Raw genomic sequence first — 20530 nt, 5'->3', positions numbered from 1 at the left:
CTCCATGTGGCACGGAGACCTGACCAAGGTTGCTTGGTGAGTGGGGGGTGGGGGGGAAAACTTGCCATCTCAGGCACCACTCATCCCCCAGACCTCACACCCTGTCACCACGCACACACGCAAACCTTCTGGGTAGGATCTCAGAGTCCCCTTGAGATTTTTGAGCACTGTGTTCTCTGTGTCTACCTAACTAGCTAGCTGAGTTACATTTTCAGCCTGAACAAAAGCTCCTGAGTAGGATTAAGGGGTTCCTTTTCTTTAGTTATAATCAGGGCCATCTAAGATTATGGGGACTTTCTACCTTGTGCCTCTGGGCTCTAGTACAAGATAACAATCCCTTGATGACAGACAGGAACTGTGAGAGAAGGATGCCTCGTTAGGGTCCAAGACACAGGCACAAGCCCTATTGTTGCTGTGCTGCAATCATAGGCTGCAGCTCTGCTCTCAGCCCCATCCCTCAGGCTGCATGTGATGTTGTCTTGGGACTTTGCTCATCGGGGAGTATCAGGTTCCTACTGCCTGGGTTCAACAGCAGAAAGATATTAGGAACATGGTTGAAGGCAGGATTCTTTGATCTGGGCCTCACAGCCCACTGGGGGTGGCTTAGATTCTGGGCCTGGGTTGCAATTCATGCTCTGTGGTGAAGTAGGAGATAGACAAGAGCCAGGAGATGCTTCTTACAATGGATCGCTACCACTGCTTCCAGCCGGGCCAGGCATCTCTGCTGGGAAATAAGTTCCTCTCCAGGGGCTGTTACCAGTGGTGCCATTCAGCTAAGCTCGCTCTCAGACGTGTATGTCTAAGCACACGTGGTTACAAATGATAAAAACACCGAAACCAAAAAAGTTTCCAAACAAGAACAACACCATCTTCTGAGTGGCTTTAATTTCCAAATTCTCCAGCCGTCAGGCCTTTCCCATTCCTAACTTCTTTCTTAAAACGCACTCCGAACATATCATGGGAGATGCACCACAACTTTCTTCTCTTTCAAGTAATGCATTTTTGTGTAAACATATTGTTTATGAAAGAACCTTTTACGGATGCTTTGTGTTGCCTTTGCTCAAGAAAATGCATTTTAAAAGAATTCTCCCCAGCCTGGCATGTAATGTTTCATTAGCCAACATAACCTTGTTTATTTGCTTTTTAAAATTTTATTTGGGAAAGGAAATCAATTTGCACCCCTGACATGCTGCCAGGTTCCTGTTTATAAGCACACAATAGGCAGCGTGGAGGGGCAAAATCCATAGTTTATGATTCCAGCATTAAGTATGACACAATCTGTATATGAAACCATAGAGGCAGTGGTGCTTTCCTGTCCCCGCTGCAGCGGGAGCTTTCTCCTCGAGCATTATCCAAGTGTGCACGGAGTAAATGGCCCTAATTGTGCCGGGCACTTAACGTGTGAGGAAGGATTGTCAGAACAAAAGGAGCTCTTTGCTGGGTTTTGTGTTTGTTTTTTTTGAATACCTTAAGCAACTGGCTGGGACCCAGGCTGATGCCTGTGCTGTACTTTGGGGAGACTTGAAGTGTCCCTGGAATGTAATCAAGAGTGTCCTCAGGTCTTCTGCTGTCAGAGATTCTGATCAACTGGTGGGAGATTGGCAGGAGCTGAAGGCCAGCGTGTCCAACGTCAAAGAGAATCCTTTCACTCTAGACCCCCAATGGTGATGCTGAGGAGACGGTTCTCTTTTGGACTTTACCCTAACTCCTGCCTGATTTTTTTTACAAAATTTTGTTATTGATTACTTTTTTTAGAGAGATGGGGGGGGGGAGGAGAGAGGGAGAGAGAGAGAGAGAGATTTGTTGTTCCACTTACTTATGCATTCATTGGTTGATTCTTGTATGTGCTTTGATTGGGGATCGAACTCATAACCTTGGCATAGCTGGACAATGCTCTAACCAACTGAGGTACCAGCCAGGGTCACTTTGCCTCTTTTGAGTGTCTGAGTGTCTGTCTCATCCTAGCTTTTCTCATCTCCAGGAACACATAATTACTATATTGGGCCAACATATTCAGGTCCAAATGTAAACAGGAGATACAGTCACTCTTACCACTTCATGGAAATACAATTCTCTATAAAATCCATCATAGCAGAAAGCGCACTGAATTGGGAGTCAGGAGATCTAGATTCCAGTCCTGTTTCTGCCTCCACTTAGATGTGGGCTCTGGTCTGGTCACATCCCCTCCCCTGGCCTCCTTTTTCTTCTCTGTAAAGTCAGGGAGTTGGGTTCAAGGTTCTTTATGGTATCTTTGAAATCTAAAGTTCTGGGAGCAGGTAATTCTCAGTTTCATAATAATCTTTTCCTTGAACTTGGCATTTCTTGCTTCCTGTCTTCCCAGCCTGCATCCAAGCTGGATCTCCCGTGTTGGCGTTATCTGAAGTCCTTTCTCTATTCCTGGTGAGGTGGAGCTAACTTAATTTCTCCTTTTCACTGTCCCAGTTTCCCTTTTTAGTAATTATTTTAACTTCCTAGTATCTGCTTTTCCTTTGTTCATTTTTATGTTCCTAAGTTACCACCAGAACCTAAAAATCAAACCCTGCATAGCAAAGGCATTGTCACTCTGTTGGCTAATATCTGGTTACAGATACTGTGCCTGGAGGTGGGTCAGAGTCCCTTTCCTCCCTGCCACTGTGGCATTCACCTGCCCAGCCTCCTATGGAAGTCCCAAAGGCCTTTTCCAGTTGTAAGTGCTTATTTGATAGAGCATGCCACAGCTCCAGGTATGCTCAGTAGGTGAGTCTAGAGTGTTCGCATGAATGAGCCAAGGAGGGAAGCCGACTTGGGTGGAAAACTAGAATACAAGGAAAATTTTTCATTATTCATCTCCACTTGTAATTAGAGGCCATTATTGAGTAGATATACCTGGATCATGTCACAGAAATTAAGATGAAAGGTCATAAGCTCTTTACCCTCTTCCTTCCACCACTGACCAAGCTTTACAACCTCCCCAGCCCACCTTCCCCCTCAGCCGCCACTTGAATTTCATTCAGCCAGTGCGAGGGGTCAGTGCGCTCAAACTGTTTTAGAGTAGGCAGCATCGTGTGTGTGTGTGTGTGTGTGTGTGTGTACATGCATGTGCGTATGTGTGTGTAAGGTGTCTGTGTATGCATGTGCATGCATGTGTGGTGTGTGTGTATGTGTGTGGAAAGCTTCCCCAGATGTGCTAGAAAGATAGATTTTCTGGATTCCCTTTGCCCAAAGATAAAACTAGGTCTCCAATAGGGCTTTCCCTCTGCTGCCCCTGCAGCAGCACCAACAGGCCTTTACGAAGAGCTCCTGGTGGTTTCAGTCCCAGTAAATGAAGGGGGAGAAGAAAGGGAAAGAGATGCATTTTAATCTTGTCAGCACTTCTTCAGACATCGAAGCACAAACCTCGATCAATGTGGAGACATGAAAGGATATTTGAATAAATGGAGCAACATACAAGACAAGGCATTCATGAGGGCTCTGAGGCCTTGAGGGATGGTCTCTTCTGATGCCAGCAGGTGAGAGATTAGGTTTGATACCTCAACATTGTCATTGTTCCATTAAAAAGAGAAATGGAGGGTTAGTTAGCTACCCAGAGAAATCAGTGTTATGTATTAATGCAAAACTAACTCATAGGCAAAGATGCTTAGCAGGGTGAAGATAATACAAGAGATTCAAATACTGTATTTCATTGTTTGCCTGCACATTCCTTTTTACCAATGGTTCTAAACCTTTAAAATGACTTTTCACACTGAGATTCTATTTGACTTTTAAGAGAAGATTTAAATTTCTAAATGTATCTATATGGATTTGAAGTGACTGGTAAACTAATAGATATAAAAATAATTGGGTTTCTTTAAAAGTAATTGGATAGCATTCAGATATTAAAGAAACATATCTATAGAGAAAAAAAGTCAGCAAATACACATATAAGGACATGAGCATTTACTCAAAGGGAAAGATGCAGGCCTTTTGTCCAAGGACTCATTGATTAAAAGCTCTGGCAATATGGGTGTGGTTCTTATGTGAGTCCCTGACTCCATGGAGATGTCATCTATTTTTTAGTTTTAGAAATATTATTTCTTAACCTATCAAATAATCAGCAAATTTGATCCACCTTAAAGTTGTCAGTAGAGATGTTGAACCATAGGATTGAAATGGACTCAAGATAGAAAATTATAGAATGTTCAAGTTGCCGAAGACCAGGGGCCTATAGATTTGGTCCTAACACAGGAGTTGAGAGGTTGGTGGGGAAGAGCATCTAAATAAAAATATTTCATTGGCCTTAGTGCTTCTACTTAGCAAGCCAACCCATAAATCCTGACTGTCAGGGCAGAAAAATGCAGCTTCTAAATGTACTTACTCTCCTCCCATCCAATAACTCTGGCAGAAGGGAGAATGGAGCTCAGCCCTGTAATGGCTTTATGGCCCATCCACACCAGCAGCCAAATTCTTCCTTCTGTGACTCCCACGTCTAAAGCCCTTCTTATTCCAAGCCCCATTGTTTGACTGGGAGGAATGTAGACAAATCAGAAGCCGCAGCCTAAAATTGAGACCTTGTTTTCAGGGTGTGTATCTGGGTTCAGAGGAGCCGTGCTTGTCCAGGCTCATCTTTCGGGGTGGAGCTGGGTTTCTTGGGCACACGGTGGGACAGGAAGGTTTTAGCTCTACCTTCTATTGTTTTTATCAGTCCTATTATCATTTACTAAACACACAGGTAAATGCAGAACAGGTTCAGTTAGTGACAGGCCTGCCCTTAGATGGTATAAATGAGACGAAAGTAAATACAGATACAGATAATATTTTTGAAATCATAGTAGGTGGGATAGAGTTAAAAATGTGTCAATGGCCTGGCTAGTATGGCTCAGTGGTTGAGTGTCGACCCATGAACCAGGAGGTCATGGTTTGATTCCCAGTCAGGGCATATGCCCAGGTTGTGGGCTTGATCCCCAGTATAAATTGCAGGAGGCAGCCAATCAATGATTCTCTCTCATCATTGGTATTTCTATCTATCTCTCCTTCTCCCTTTCTCTCTGAAATCAATAAAAATATATTTTAAAAAATGAGTCCCTGGGTCCCAAACTGGGGTTTCAGATCTTTGTGTCCCTTGGATACCTTTATCTATCTACCTATCTACACACACACACACACACACACACACACACACATACATACTGTATGTTTATATTATGTACTATTCTGTGGTGTGTGTGTGTGTGTGTGTGTGTGTGTGCATGTGTAGAGAAAATATCTGGGGAGATATAGTAAAATATTAGCTTTTTCTGCATGTAAGAATGATAATCGTTTTGTTGTCTTGTTTCTTCCCACCTACTTTTTTCTCAAATAAGTTTACCCTAATGAGCAATTATATTACAAATATATTGCTTATAAAATAAAATAATGCAAGTTTAATCAAAGCATAGTTGTGCTGCATTTTTTTCTGTTTGTCCATCTAGGCCCATTCTCCCTGTTCCCAGCCTGCTCTCTCCCCTACAAGGCTGAGCTATATTTACTGCATGAATGATCACCTTGAACTGTGTTTTCCCATTGGATTTAGGCCACTGGTCACATGGGCACCCAGCAGGGTCCAGAGAGGGAGGGAAGGGAGCCTGAGTGGCTGTTCCCCCAGCTCTGTCCACTAGTTGCCTCTTTTAACCAAGGGTCACAGCCCCTGCCAGGTGCCCTCTCCACAGCCCCTCCCCCCCGGTTCTGCTTCCCACTCTGTCCCCTGAATCTCCTTTTCTCTCCCTCCTGTAAGCTAGGAATGCTAACAGCTCCCAGCTGTAACTGGTCCAGGGTACTTACTGCACTATGGCTGTGGCTTCCTTGCACTCTGCCCATACCTTTGCAAATAGTTCCTTTATTAATCACTCCTCAAATTACCCATTTTGAGCGTGCCATCTGTTTCCTACTGGGACCCAAGTGATGCAGTAGTCCAACTCTCTAATTGAAGCTGGACGTTTATATGCAGTAAGTCTGCCCAGATGAGCTAAGGCTCGATTTCTGTTTGACCAGCGCGCTGTGAAACACTGATGTCTGATGGAACAATGGAGTGACGTGAGATTTTAGAAATTAAGGGATGTGAAACCTTCAAAAGACAGGTGATTGTATAGGAAAATGCATTCATAACTTTTTAAGAAGAATTTTAAAAACATGACATCTAAGGGACAAAATCATAAAAGAGATCCTTGATGGGAAAAACAAACAAACAGCAAACAAAGAAACCACAGAGCCATTCAACTTTTTTGTATATTTCTCTCTTCTCAAGTTCTTACTTTAAGAACAGGGATTTTTAAAAACGTGTTCTAGGATTGGGACACGTACTATGAGTGGGAAGGATGGCTTCAGAAAGGGAAATGTGGAGTCACAGAGGCAGAGCTGGAATTTCAGACAGAGTAACAAGGCCTCGGACATGGGCCTCATTGGGAGGTAACGTTAGAGCAAACATTGGGAAGAGGCGAGGGAGGATAATGGGAAGAAGCCTGTGGGGGCAGCAGGTGCCAAGGTTCCCATGTATTAACAGAAGGGCAAGGAGTTTCAGCACGCGTCTTGAGAAGAGTGAATAAGGTAGGAGTGGTAGGAAATGAGATTACAGTAGTATAGGTGAGATTGTGTAGGTTTCAGGGGGCGGGGGTATCAGGTAGGCACTGTAAACATAGAAACCATTTCACTTACCCCCACTGCACTTTTCTGGACCCCTAAGGATACAGAAAACCCAAGTTACTCCTAGGAAAAAAAAATTTAAATGTGCTCTTAATATTCAGACAGGATTTCCAGAAGCTTCTTTGGAAACTATCCTGTCCATTTTTTGGAAGGTGTCCCTTGTGCTACGTGACAAGTGCTGTTAGGTTTGTTATGGTCAAGTGAAAATGTTATCTCTTTATACTAGGATTTCATCAAATAAGACAGACGAACTCTCTCATCGATTTGCTCTGTTACATGATGTAATTTGGTTTTTGCTCTCAGACTGAACAAACACTGGGAGTGATGATTCAGTTTGCTTGGAAGCAATGGCCATTCAAGGGTCCTTGTCCTCCAGTAAAACAGCTACTTCCCAGGATAGAAATATGCTGCTTAATTCATATCGATCGTTAGAACAGCAGAGCAGTAACTTATGTCTGTGAAGTGCTAAACAATCTACAAAGCAAGGCCATTCATGGTGAGCCACCTGACGGGTTCCGCCAGAAGTGCAATGACAGGCAGGCACACTCATTCTCAATTGTTCCAGAGAAGGAAGTCCATCTTGTAGCACACTTTCCTTCTCCCTGAAGATCACATTTCTGTTTTATGTTAAGAGCATAATGTTGCCTAACCAACGCTCCAGGCAGGGAAGTTTGCAAGCAGATTCATCTTTGTGGCCAGCCTTACCTTCCAGTTCTTTTGGCCAGGAGAGAAGAGCTGAGGAAGGGGGAGCTTGGGAGAGAGAAAGGCACAGGAAAATCTCTTCGCAGATCTGTAGTATATCATTAGCAGCTTTTAAGAGAGTGCTATGTTTATATTTCTGGTCATTAAGTATTTGAAATGCTGAAAAAAATAAGCCCTCGGCATCCCTGGGGTTTTCTGTGCACTCTTATTTTAAGTAACTTTATATTTTCTGGTAAGGACAGGAGAGAAATTTGTTTAGTAATTCTAGAATGGGCCATTTGCCTCCTGCATGACTATACCAGGTTCTCAGAATGACTTCTCAGCATTTCATTGTATGCTTAGCACCCCTTTCCTGATATTAAAGACCCTTTTCTTCCCCAAGCAACACAGAGGTGTGATTGCGCTAATGCCATTGGCTTTCCTGTCTCCCTTTCTAGTTACTTAGGAAGTCCCATCTTGCTGCACTTCAACCAGTGCCTCTGGTTTGAGCTGACCACGACATATGACTATTTGAGGAGACTATTGAGATGTGTTCTGGCCTCTGTGTCTTGATATGACTTACGTGGACTCAAATCAGCAAATGGTGTCCCTTTGTATCTCAGGCTTAACATGTCCATGTGCCCAACTTAGACAAGAGGAAATTGTAAATTGACTATTCTTTATTACCATATCAATACCTCATAAATCGTAATTTCTTTATCCATTCCATCAATGATCATTCAGTTCTGTTTCAGGCACTGAGCAAGGCAATAGTGATAGAAAACAAGACAGGCACTGTCCCTTTCTTCCTGGAATTTATAATATGATGGACTGGAAGTAATGATGATAACAGTTACCCCATGTGACACATACTATAGAGGAAAGGATTGGAGTGCTGAGGTAGAAAATAGTAGGGGGTGATATTGAGGAGATGAACCTGAAATAAAGAGGCGAAGGCAGTCTTTCTAAGAGTGAGGAAATGGTCGAGGAGAGACAGCAGGGTTGTAGGATAATGTTATGTTATTGAAGTTTTTTTCCCAAGCCATTACTGTGTCTTAACTTTTTAGATCAAAGGAAGTAAGGGTATACTATCCTTATTTTGTACTTGAATAAACACCACCCATCAATAAACAAATTTATTGCCTAAAGGATAAGATTCAGCTAGGCAGTGACAAAGAGAAGAAATTTCAGGCCTAGAGAATGTACCTGTAAAGATGTGAAGGTGAGGATTTGTACTCATGAGTTGTGTAGTGAGTAGAGAAGGGTAGTTGGACTGGAGGGTTTGGGTAAGGAACAAGGGCAAGAGGGCTGAATACACAGACTTGAGGCAAGGCTGAGAGTGGGCTTTAGTAAGTAAAGGGGAACTCCAGGGTGGGGGTTAGAATTGAATGACATTAGGAAAGTGCTGATTTATACCAATTAATTGGTCTGGAGTGGTCTGGGAGGGACCAGAAGCAGTGGAAGCCTGGAGAGCAGTAGAAAGCTATTGTATGATCAGGAAAGGAGATGATAAAGTTCTGGAGCTTGTGGGATAGCAAAGAAAAGACAGATGTAGAAATCATGAGACAAAATCCACAGACTGAGGTCATTAAACAAGATCATGTGCTTCATGGTAGAGCTTGGATAAAAACACAGAGCTATTGACCAGTCCTTTGCCCTTCAGACCATGGTCTGATCAGCTCTAGATGCTATGTCTCTTCCTGTTTCTAATCTGTGTGTGTGAAGATATTTTTCAGATTTGTTTTTTCATTTCCATCTTTCTTAAATTTTCATATTCCCTCGAAACTATAGGCTTTATAGGCAAGCACTTATTTTTGTTTTCTCTTTCCACAGCACTAGTTACACTTACTGTATATTTACTCAGCAAACATCTATGTGACAGGCATTGTATTAGGCCCTGAGGACAGTGATATGAAATCAGATCCTGCTCCTGTAGTGAGAGTGTTCACAGCTAGAAAGGGAAGATTGATCTTAAAGATAGGTAAATACACCAATGTGTTACAGGAGCTGTGAGAGAAGTATGTATGAGATAAGATGGAGGACAAAGGAGTGGTTAATTAATTCTACCAGTGGAGAGTTGTTGTTAGTCTTGGCAGTAATCATAATAATAGCAATGGTAATTATAATAATGGCTATTACCATTTATTGGGCATTTAATGTGTTCAACGTGGCACTAAGCTCCGTATTTATATTATTTAACATAATCATTATAAAATTCTTACGTGGTAGGGTTGTTCCTGTTTTAAAAATAAGAAAATTGAAGCAAAGAGAACCTATAAACTTCAAACGTTATTCATTTATTCACTGAATAGTTGAATGTATTGCATATCTGCGAAGTACCCATCATGAGAGAATACTGTCGATTTTCCAATGAACATGGCATATTCCCTGCTCCAAATTTACTGGAGGAATCACTCCTGGAAACAAGTGATGCTCTCTAATGAAGTGTGGACAAGGCCCTGTGGGAGCTCTGAGCAAGAAACAACTATGGGGACCAGAAAGAGTGGGGGAAGGCTCCACAGAGGAGGGGACATCAGAGATGGATCTGGATGAATGGATTGACTGCATAGAAGAAATATTATTTGCAAGGGTGAAAAAAGACATGAAAAGGTGTGGAATAGCCAACAAGCATTGAGGTCTGTGTGTGTGACCAGTAAGGAGTTGAGGTGATAGTGAGGATGGGCTGCCAGGAGGTGATGTGGGAAAGATTGGGACCAGATTGTGAAAGACCAAAGTCAATGTGATGGCATATATAGAGGAGGTAATAGATGGCCAGTGGAAGTCTTTAAGTAGACTGGTAGCATGATGGAATGTACATCTCATTGAAAAAAGTCATTTTTCCCTCATTTATTTTATTTTTATTAAATTTATTAGGGTTACATTGGTTACTAAAATTATATAGGTTTCTTCAAGTGCACAATTCTATAATACACCATCTGTTTTGTATTGTGTGTTTGCCACCCAAAGTCAAATCTTTTTCTGTCACCATATATTTGACCTCCTTTATCCTTTACTACCCCCCTCATTCCCTTTTCTTTCTGGTAACACCATAGTGTTGTCTGTGTCTATGAGTTTTTGCTTGTTTGTTTGTCTTATATGTTCATTTGTTGCTTTCAGTTTTATATCTCACATATGAGTGAAATGATATGGTTCTTGATTCTTGAGAAATGAGGGACCTTACCAGTGACTGAGTAGAATATCACTTTCAGTGGTGTTAGACTAGTTTATAGCTTCCAGGATATCTGTAGAAACAAAAACCACAGAAGTTTGCCCAACTGTAATTCTAGTAACCTGAATGAAGCAGCACCATTTCCTTCCTTTTAATTATATGATTATATTTAGCAGAGCAACCAAGACAATAAAGTGATAGATGTGAGGAGAAACACGGACAGTCCAAGGCACTAAGAATCTGAAAGTGAAGGAGCAGGATCTTTGCGAGACACCTGAAAATTGTTTCTCACAGTCAAGGGTGGCACCTGAGAAGACATTTATTATTTTGAGCATTTTACTACAGTATTAAATGAATAGCTATAAAACGCTTACAGGGATGGATCTGGGGCTCTGTTGCCTTCAAACCCAGTATTAGAAAAGATGACAGAGGTCTGGGATTGGAGGAGAGTGTAGCTGCTCTGTATTCTGAAGACTTCAGTTTAGAGCCCCATTCAGGGTGAGGAGTTGAGATGGGGAAGGTGCCTCCTCCTCCTTCTCTGCCCCTGACTCTGCCTCCTCCACCTCCTCCATGGGTGAGTAGGATAAGGCCACTGAGAATCACATCAGTGTGCAGGCCGCCTTTCTACCCATTGCTAGGGAATTTGTCTTGGAAATTAAACTTGATCCAAAATCAGAGAAATTATCTCTTTGTCAGGCTTTCCCTGAGCTCTTGGAACTCCCGAGGAAAGTGAAGTAGCATCAATGAATGAGCAAGTGAGGGTATCTGGTTTCTTTTAGCAGTTTGATAGAAATATTGTTCAACACTCTTTGAACTACAGCTTTCCCTCCCTAATCTTAATCTGCTCTGTTCATTGTAAACCAGTCTAGAAATGCCTATGTAGTAGGCAACATGATATTTTTTAAAAATCCTGACCTGAGGATATTTTTATTGATATTAGAGAAAGACAGAGAGAGAGAGAGAGAGACATCAATGGAAGAGAAAAACATTGATCGGTTGCTTCCCACATGCATCTGACGGGGGATCCAACCCAAAACTTGGATATGTGCCCTGATAATGAATTGAACTCGAAAACATTTTGGTGTATGGGACAACATTCCAACCAACTTAGCCACCTAGCTAGAATGGCAGCATGATCTTAAGACAAGAGTCACTAATCAATCACTTTGAAATGGATTCATAGTGTATTCCCAGGCTTTTCTAGGTGTGAAGGTGGTGGTGATAATATTTATCTAAATTAGTGGTATGACAATATATTGCAGTTCTCAGGATCACATGCCAGCATCAATTAATAACTTCTTTTAATGTTCATAGAAAGGATATCAAGTACAAATATTTTTTACCAGGTAGGTAAGAACCTGGCCTCTGAGCTCCTCCACTTATTGACTGTGTGACTTTGAGCAAGTCACTTAACCTGTCTGTTCCTCAGTTTCCACATCTGTGTAATGGGGATAATAAATATACCTACCTCCTAGACTGATGATAAATATTGAATTTTCTGACATATTATAATAATGTTAAAGTGTTAACTATTATTAATAATATTTCTATTAGTATCAGTCATGGGGAGTAGCCACCCAGAACGAACCATTACTTTCTGAGCTTCACATTATGAACTTTACTAAAAAGAAAAGAAGTATACATTTGCTGTCAGGCACTGTGCTGGAACATCTGTTATCTCATGTGATGCTCACTGCAATGCTGACCACTTTAACAATAAGGAAGATATGGCTTAGAGAACCTGAATAACACCCCTCAGATGATATAGAGCTAATGTGAACTTGATCCTGATTTCAGAGCTCATGTTTTGTTTCTGTACCTTGGGCCCTCTTAGAATTTTCCTGGAATAAGTAGCAAACTCTAAAAGAGCAGAATTTAAATGTGCATGTCAAAGCTGGAGTTTCGACAGAGCCCTGGGCTCTACTCTCCCATTCCTTCCTGCAGAGGTTGCCTGAGATGGTTTCTTATCTATTTTGTCCATCTTTTTTTTTCTTTATTGTCTAAAGTTTTACATATGTCTTCTTTTTCCCCGATTGACCCCTCTCCCCCAGCCATTCCCACCCCGGGCAAGCCCCCACCGCCCCAATGTCTGTGTCCATTGGTTATGCTAATATGCATGTATACAAGTCCTTTGATTGCTCTCTAACCCCTGCCCCACCTCCCCTGCCATTTGTCTCTGGATCTATTTTTGTTCATCAAATTATGTTGACCATTATATCCTACATATGAGTGAGATCATGTGATATTTTGTCCATTTTGCTCTGTGTGACTACGCTAAGGAGAATTCTCTGGAGAGAGAGGCAGCCTGGATGGCCCCTGATCTCCCCACCCTACCTGCTGTGTCTCAGTACCTCCCTGCCCCCTCTGTCATGGAGCAGCCCACCCTCAGTAGGATTCAAAATACCCATACTAGTATTCCACCTCCTGAGACCACCAGACAGGAGTCAAGACCCTCTAGAATAGCTTCTATACCTCCAGAGAGCATAGTAGCTCCCAGAAGGTTAGAACTTTTGTTATTCTGTGAATGTCTCAGACATCTTTTGGATGCAGTTCATGGATGTTTACATCTGAGAAGTTTTGAAAGTCTTCATAACTGCCCAGGCATCATTAAGATGCAGACAATTTCAAGATTGCACAACTCAACTTGTAAACGTGTGTCAGGATGACCCTGGCTCTTTATAGAGAAACCCATAAAGTCTCCACACCTTGGCAGTTGGACAGACTATAGATTTGAAGATAACATTTTGGGACCTTATGGGAATCAACATAATTTTGCCTGTATGCTCCAACCTTCACTTTCATTTGTGGGCCACTTCCCTTCATCCTTCATTACCACACCCTGAAATTATAGTTATTTGTAAGAACACGGATATATATTCATATGCATCAGGTTGTTTTTTTGCATATTGTATTCCAAGTCCATGCATGCAGAAAGACAATTACCACTCTACCTCAAGCTCACTGAGTATGCAATCAAGACTCATTATTTTCCTGGTTCTCATCTCATTCACACCCTTTATGTCTCAGAACAACAAAGAATGGAGAGCAAGGGACATGAAGGGAAGAATTCCAAGGACATGTGGAGAAATTTGAACCAAATAGGAAAAAATTTGGTGAAGACAGTTTGTCTGTGGAGCTTTCATCTTCGATGCTTGAGAAATTTTACCTTTTGTTAGATCCGCTTCTTGAATCCTGATCCCTTGGGTCTGGCAGAAAGCTATAATTTTCAGAAGGCTAATTTCTGCAAAAGCTTATAGTTATGGAGAAAAAAAATCAGTGCTTCTAGGCTCATGAATCAGAGTCTAAAAAGTCTGTTTGGATATTTAGTGTCTCATAAAATGTAACATAGAAAGAGACTTATGGAGTATCAGAGCTGGAAAAGATCAGGGAGAGCATGTGGTTCAGCCCCCTGCTTTTATCAGTGAGGCTACAGATCCCAGGGAAGTGGAATGATTTGCCCAGGTTATATGGCTACAAGGAGGGGTAGAGAGACTGGATTAGAAGAGACCTCCTAATACCTAAGCCAATATATTTTCAACATTATCACATATTACTAATCATTTGGAAGCATTTGAGCCAAAGTGTGAACCATGTATCATAAATGAGAGAATCTTAGCAATGGAAGAGACCTTGGAGGTCATCTAGTGCCATCTACCTCCTGGTACAAGAATCATCTTGCTGCCATTCTTGACAGATGACCACTGGTCTCTGCTGACTTAACTTTGATGCCAGAAGCTCAGTACTTTATAAGGCAACTTGTTTTGTTTTGGGATATCTCTACTCATGGTAAATGTATCCCAACAAAAGGTCAAATTCATATTCTTAAAGTATCAATCCAGAAAGAGTGAAGGTGGCCAGCGGTGGTGAATGGCATGGCCTTAGTCATGGTGCAGAGTTCGCTCTTTTTCTCATCTTAAAATGAGGAGAATAATGCCTACTTTATAGGGTCATTGTGAGGATTAGAAGTACAGTTTATAAAGCATCTCCCATAGTGGCTGCCTCAAAATAGGTACTCACATTGTAGTTATTATTGGCTTGCATCATCATTTTTTGAAATCATGGCTGCTGGAGCAACAAATACTATATCTAATCCCACAAATATTTGAAGACAGTTATCACGACCCTCTAAGTCTTCTCTTCTCCAGACTAAATATTCCCTGATTCTTCTACTGTTCTTCCTGTGATGCATTTCGGATGTCGTGGCTTTCATTCCATCCTATTTGTCAATTTCCCCCTTAAAATGTGGTCGCCAAATGTGGTCAGTTCAACGTGCTCTACAGGGGAATAATTACTTCCCTTGATCTGGACTTTGCACTTCTCTTACAACCACCTAGATTTATGTTAGCATTTTTTGGAGGCCAGATCACACAGTTGGCTCAGTAAAACCTGAATCCACTATGCAGAACATTAGCTATGCCTCCCAACACGTGTCAACTGCAGAGTTGACAAGCACAATTTTTACATCTTTATCCAAGCTGTTAATAAATATGTTAAACAAGAAAAGGCCAAAGGCTGAACTTCAAGGAACACCCCCAATCCTTCTGAGCATATTGACATAAGTCCACTGATTTTGTGACATTGTTTCACCAGCTCCAAATCTATGCACCTCTACCAGAGAAATAACTCAGCAAGATAGGGTCACTCTTTGTATTTTTGAAATTAAATATTTAATTTATCTGGAGGCAAAATGCCATTCTTTTATCAATGAAGACAGGTTTTGAACCAATAATTGGGAAAATGTGAACTCAGAAAGTAATTTCATGTTTGAGTTACTACGTAATGCTTAAAGAAAAAAAAGATTATCTCCTACTAATATGAAATAATAATGCTTGTCTAATTGTTTCTTTTTCCACTGTGTTTTGAAATTACCCTCTGTATGTGGGGAAGGAGGCTGGAGAATGTGCTGTTTTCATGTGTGGGGGAGAAAGCATATTATTGAAGAATTAGAATATAACTTTCAGATGCCTTTTCTATCTCTGGTGGGGATTGCAGAGACAAAGAGATGATTTTGGTGGGGAAAGGGGAATGTATTTTCCTAGATAGTCCTTTGTATTTTTTTAAAAATGATTCTCAGAGAAGAATCTTAAACTGGTTTTGGCAGGGGGTGGAGGGACTTACTTCTTTCTCTCATTTAACATGCTTTACTCTGAAGATACGAAACCCATGTATTTGGGCTGCAGCACAAGTCAGTTTTTCTTAGTTTTCATGGTAGAAAAAAAGAATGGTTGTTGCCATCATTTGAGCCAAAGTTCTCAGATTTGAAGCTCACTACTTTATATTTTCCTCCAAAGGTTCATTTAATATTTTAACAAAGGCTTTACTTTGCAATCTACATGCCATATTTGTGGCTTTTTTCTTAATCCTGATCCTATTTCTTTAGCCCATAATCGAACAAGTATCTTCATCTAAAACTGTATTATTGTGAGTATACTTAGAGATTTTGAGGTAAATAGATAAGAAGTTAGCACTCTGAAAAATTGCATAGGGGACAAAAGATAAGATTTTATCATACTGAATGTTCTAGGAGTGATACTTTATGTTTAACTTATTCACTCAATATTTACTGAGCACCTACTATATGCCACTGACGTATGCAATAGAGACACAATGGGAATAGAATCAGATTTAGTCCCTTCTCTCAGTGCACTTATATTCTAGAGCAGGGGTGGGGAACATCTGGCCCACAGGCTGTATAAGTCCTGCCAGATCATTTGGTCTGGCCCTGCCAAGGCATTAGGGATGAGTTAATTAAATGTTTGACTAAATATAGCAAGCTAATTTTTAAGTTGATAATTTTGTATGGCCTGCAAATGATGTTATAAATACCCAAATGGTCTTTGGCAGAATAAAGGTTCCCCACCCATGTTCTAGAGGAAGAAACATGTTAATAAAATAATAAAAAAATAATTGTAATATTGTGAAAAATACTACAAAAGAAAGGGAGATGATGCCCATCATTGGAGAGGTCAGGGAAGGCTTCCTCATGAGATGCTTGATCTAGCATTTGAAGGTGTAGTCAGGGGAAGAGCAGAGGCAACAGAAAAGAGCTGATTCTAGGGCCCTGAGCTGAAATGAAGCATGGTCAGTTTAAAGGCAGGAACATTTCAGTATGGTGGAATAAATCACAGGGAGCTAGAGTGATGGTGTAAGGCAGGCTGTGGAGGTAGAAGGATCCCATACAGGCCTTGAAGGTCATCCAAAGAATGCTGTCAGTGTTTTCTAAGCCATAGGAAGCCAACCATTCAAGAAGCTGGGGTTAGGGGTGGTAGGGGGAATTGTAGAGATATGATCAGTTTTGCCTTTTGAGAAGATCCCTGTGGTTATAATATGGGAAGGGAAGCTAAAGTGAGTGACAGGAGACCAACTAGGAGACCACTGTCTAGTCCAGGAAAGGAGATGGTGCTCTTGGGTATAAGCTGGTGGAAGGATAGATGGAAAGACAGAGATATAGGATGCTTAAGTTGAATTTGTAATATTTGGGGACTGAATGTGGGGGCAATAGAAAAGAGATGTCAAATGTAACTCAAAAAGAGGTCATAGATTTTATATTCTTGTTTGTGAATTTAAATACTATTATTTTAAAAGTTTAATCATGCAGCTTCTAAAAACAGAGTCAGGGATTATATTATTGACAAAGTAGGTGACAGCGAGCAAGATGAAAACTCTTTAGTATCTTTGAGGATCCAAACAATGGAAAAATAATACTTGTAATTGTTTACTTCGTCAAGATCTCATTAAGACCCAGGAAAGTAAGTTTGTTAAGGTTCACTTTCAAAGGAAATAACACAATTATTTTTATTTTCATTATTTTAAGTTTCATTCTCTATGTCTCTAGATCCTATAACAAGAACTCAAGCATGTCCCTGCAGTGCCACCCCAATACAAATCACCACTTCCTTTCATGTTACTTTACCCAACCACAATATTTTCCCACATCAGAAAAGCCTCCCAGTATATAAGAGGAGCTTTGGACTGCGTGTGTATGTAGAAGCCTGTTCATGCCTTTGGGAACCCACGACAAAACAGTCACTCACAGTCTAAGCCAGGTGCCCAGTTTCCATCTGGACTCCTAACAAACTGTGTGGTCAGGAGTTAGAAATCAGAAACGTGGGAAAGGTGCAATGTGATGGACACAGCCACCCCAAGTACCATATATGTTATCACCATCATTTAACATGTAGTGCAGGAAATCCTGTTCTTTGCAGAAGAACTTCAAAGAACCACTTCCAGTTCTCTTGGGTAACATTTACTTTTTTTCTTTGCTAACCCCAAAGCACAGATATATATATATATAAAATTTTTTTCCCTCCAGTAAATTGCTAGTGACACTTCATTTCTTTCCTGCCATCCTCAACCCATTGTCCAAATGACCTCTCGAATTTCCCTCCTTTCCTAGGCTGAAGTTCTGTACCTGGTGGTTACAGAGGCCATAACTTAATTTGCTTTGCCCTGCACTTACTCTTTATTTTCTAGGTTCTGAATGTTTCATATTTTAGCCCCACCATGTTGATCAGCCTTCCTAGCTTCAATATGTATCCTCTCTTGTCCCAGTCACCTTTTCTGGAAGAGCTGTCTTTTAAGCTAATGTTTTTTTACCTTACTTTTGAATTTTAAACAAAACCTTTATCCAAGTCATCGGAAATAAATATTAGAACCCTCAAGCAATTTAGTCTCATTTTTTCCTTCACTAGTCTGTTCATGCAATATGTTATTTACTGAATGCCTACTATGTTCCAAATATAGGGATAGCATTTTGGACACAAATATTCTACATTCTAGAGGGAAAGATAATGAATAAGAAAACAGTCACTCATTCTGTATTCTGTGATTCCATAACATTGTTATGAATTGATTTTATGGAAATATAGCAGACGTTGCAACTCTTGCTCTTGTTTTATTGGATCCCAGACACCCCCTTGTCTGTTCCAATCATCCATCCTCCCAGTTTTGAGGCTTGGGTCATGGGTACCCAGATTACAATTTGGAAAAGTAGCATTTCCTGGGGAAAATATAGTGGTTGAGTGCAAAAGAAAAAAAATAACCCAGTGTGCTTGTCATTCAAAGCAGAATGCCAAAGGGCTCTTCACTAAATCACAGTATTAAGCACATACCGTAGAAATCATTTTCAAATGCAGTATATATCACACTGAGTCACTAAACGTCCCTGATGTAAACCTCACATCAGGATGGCGGCAGTGTGATTAGTGAACTTCAAGGTATTTTCTTATGTGCTTTACTCTTAGGGCAAATAGTTATTTTTCATCTTCTCATAGTTGTAAGTTATAACAAGATGAATGGACCCATGGCTTGCCAGAAGCCATAACTCTCTATTTAGTTGACATAACCAGATTCCCAATTTTGGTCTTTGAGAGTTTGAAAGTAGGATAAAACATTGGCTTCCTCTGACCTTTCCCCTCTGTCTTCTCTGGGCAGAATATCTCGATGCATAATACAGTTGGTGGGGCCATGGCAGGGCCTGGGGCTCACCAGCTTGGCAGCACACGGATGCCCAACCATGACACCAGTGTTGTGATACAGCAAGCCATGCCGTCACCCCAGTCCAGCTCTGTCATCACACAAGCACCTTCCACCAACCGCCAGATCGGGTAAGGAGACCTCCTTGTTGTTTCTGGGGCCTGGCTGGAGCTCAGGAAAGGTTCTGGATTTTCTTCTTGTTTCTAGTGCCCGGATTGGATGAGACAGAAGTTGGTTTTCCTGGCTAATGTGATATTGCCTAGAGCTCACAGTGATGTTTTTGATAGGAGAAAGGAGACAAGGGTCTCTGTTTGGTGGATGCTCTTTGACCCTAACTTTTTGGGGTAGGGGTTGGGGAGCAAGTCATTCTGTATCATTGTTTCTTCAAACAAGATTTGTGAATTGTAAGATGACTACAGGAAACTCTGTGGGTGTTATAAAGTCCACAGCATAGTTCTCAAGACAAATACTTGAGGATGGTAGAAAGAAGTTTCTCCCTTCTCTCTCTATTGGTCCGTAGTCATTCCTGGAATAGACAGGATAAAGAAAGCAGGCCCTCTCCCTCTCATTTACATAAAAAAGATAATCCCAAGGCATTGGTAGGATGGTCCCGGACACTTTGTATTATGGGATGGAAAGAGCTCTCACTTCTGAGTATCATGTGAGAGCTCTATTCCTGTGCTACTCAGAGTGGAGTCTGAGGACCAGCAGCCTGGGCATTAGCCAGGAGCTTCTTAGAAATGCAGAATCTCAGCTTCCTTATCTCCAGAATGAAGATGGTGTCTCTTTTTTCCACCCTCGCAAGAGTAGAGTGAAGAGGAAATAAAATATTTAAGAGCATTCAAGTTCTTAGGAAGAGAAGATAATAACTTAAGCCAAAGAGCTATGATAAATTTTTATTGTCGGATGCTGAAAACTGGTTGCTCTATGTTCCCAGAGTTTAAAACAGCAAAGGGAGCCTGCTGTGTTTGGGATATACATCAGAGTGAAGTTTGAATATATTCAATTGAATATTGGATATGGTAATGTAAAAAAATTAGAAGTTGTCCCACAATTTGTCAGTGTGTCTTTTCCCCCTTGTTTCCAATGCTTGTAAGAATTAACAGACCAGAAGCGAGTACTGGGGACACCACTGGCTTATTCCTCCTTCAAATGCTCTAGAAGGGGTACCTTGCCTCATATTTTTCATCTTATCTGAGTGGATTGTGACATGTGCAGACCTACCTTAACAAATGAGAGTTGTGGGCAATGACAATTTTGTGAGTTTGCTGTGGGTCCGTTTAGTTTCTCATTCAAGAAATAGGAAATGAATCCAGCCATTTGAATCCTTGCCTCTGTTTGAAGAAGTCAGCACTCAATTAGCAACTGTCTCTGTTAAAGACTTCTTTTCTTCTCAAATGACTATGCAAGCAAATGTTGCCACTATCTAAAGCAAGAACCTATAATAATATACTAAGAGGGTGGAGTGGGTTGTTGAAATCTCAAGGGACTCCTTCACTCTAGTGGCTTGGCTTTGGGCAGACAATTCACAATTGGCCAGCTAATTATAATTATTTTATTTTTCCTTCAAAG

At 41.1% G+C, this 20530-nt stretch overlaps 1 protein-coding gene across 1 annotated transcript in view; it reads left to right on the top strand.

Moving 5' to 3' along the window:
* CREB5 (cAMP responsive element binding protein 5) overlaps nt 1-20530 on the top strand; it is a 381586-nt gene that overhangs the window by 120689 nt on the left and 240367 nt on the right. The window contains exon 5 of the mRNA XM_023753829.1: nt 18917-19089. Within this exon, the coding sequence (XP_023609597.1) occupies nt 18917-19089 (173 nt within the window). The remainder of the gene's footprint in view (nt 1-18916; nt 19090-20530) is intronic.

The sequence above is a fragment of the Myotis lucifugus genome, unplaced genomic scaffold, assembly GCF_000147115.1.
Source record: "Myotis lucifugus unplaced genomic scaffold, Myoluc2.0 scaffold_52, whole genome shotgun sequence".
Taxonomy (NCBI): Eukaryota; Metazoa; Chordata; class Mammalia; order Chiroptera; family Vespertilionidae; genus Myotis; species Myotis lucifugus.
This window is presented reverse-complemented; position numbering and strand designations above follow the sequence as displayed.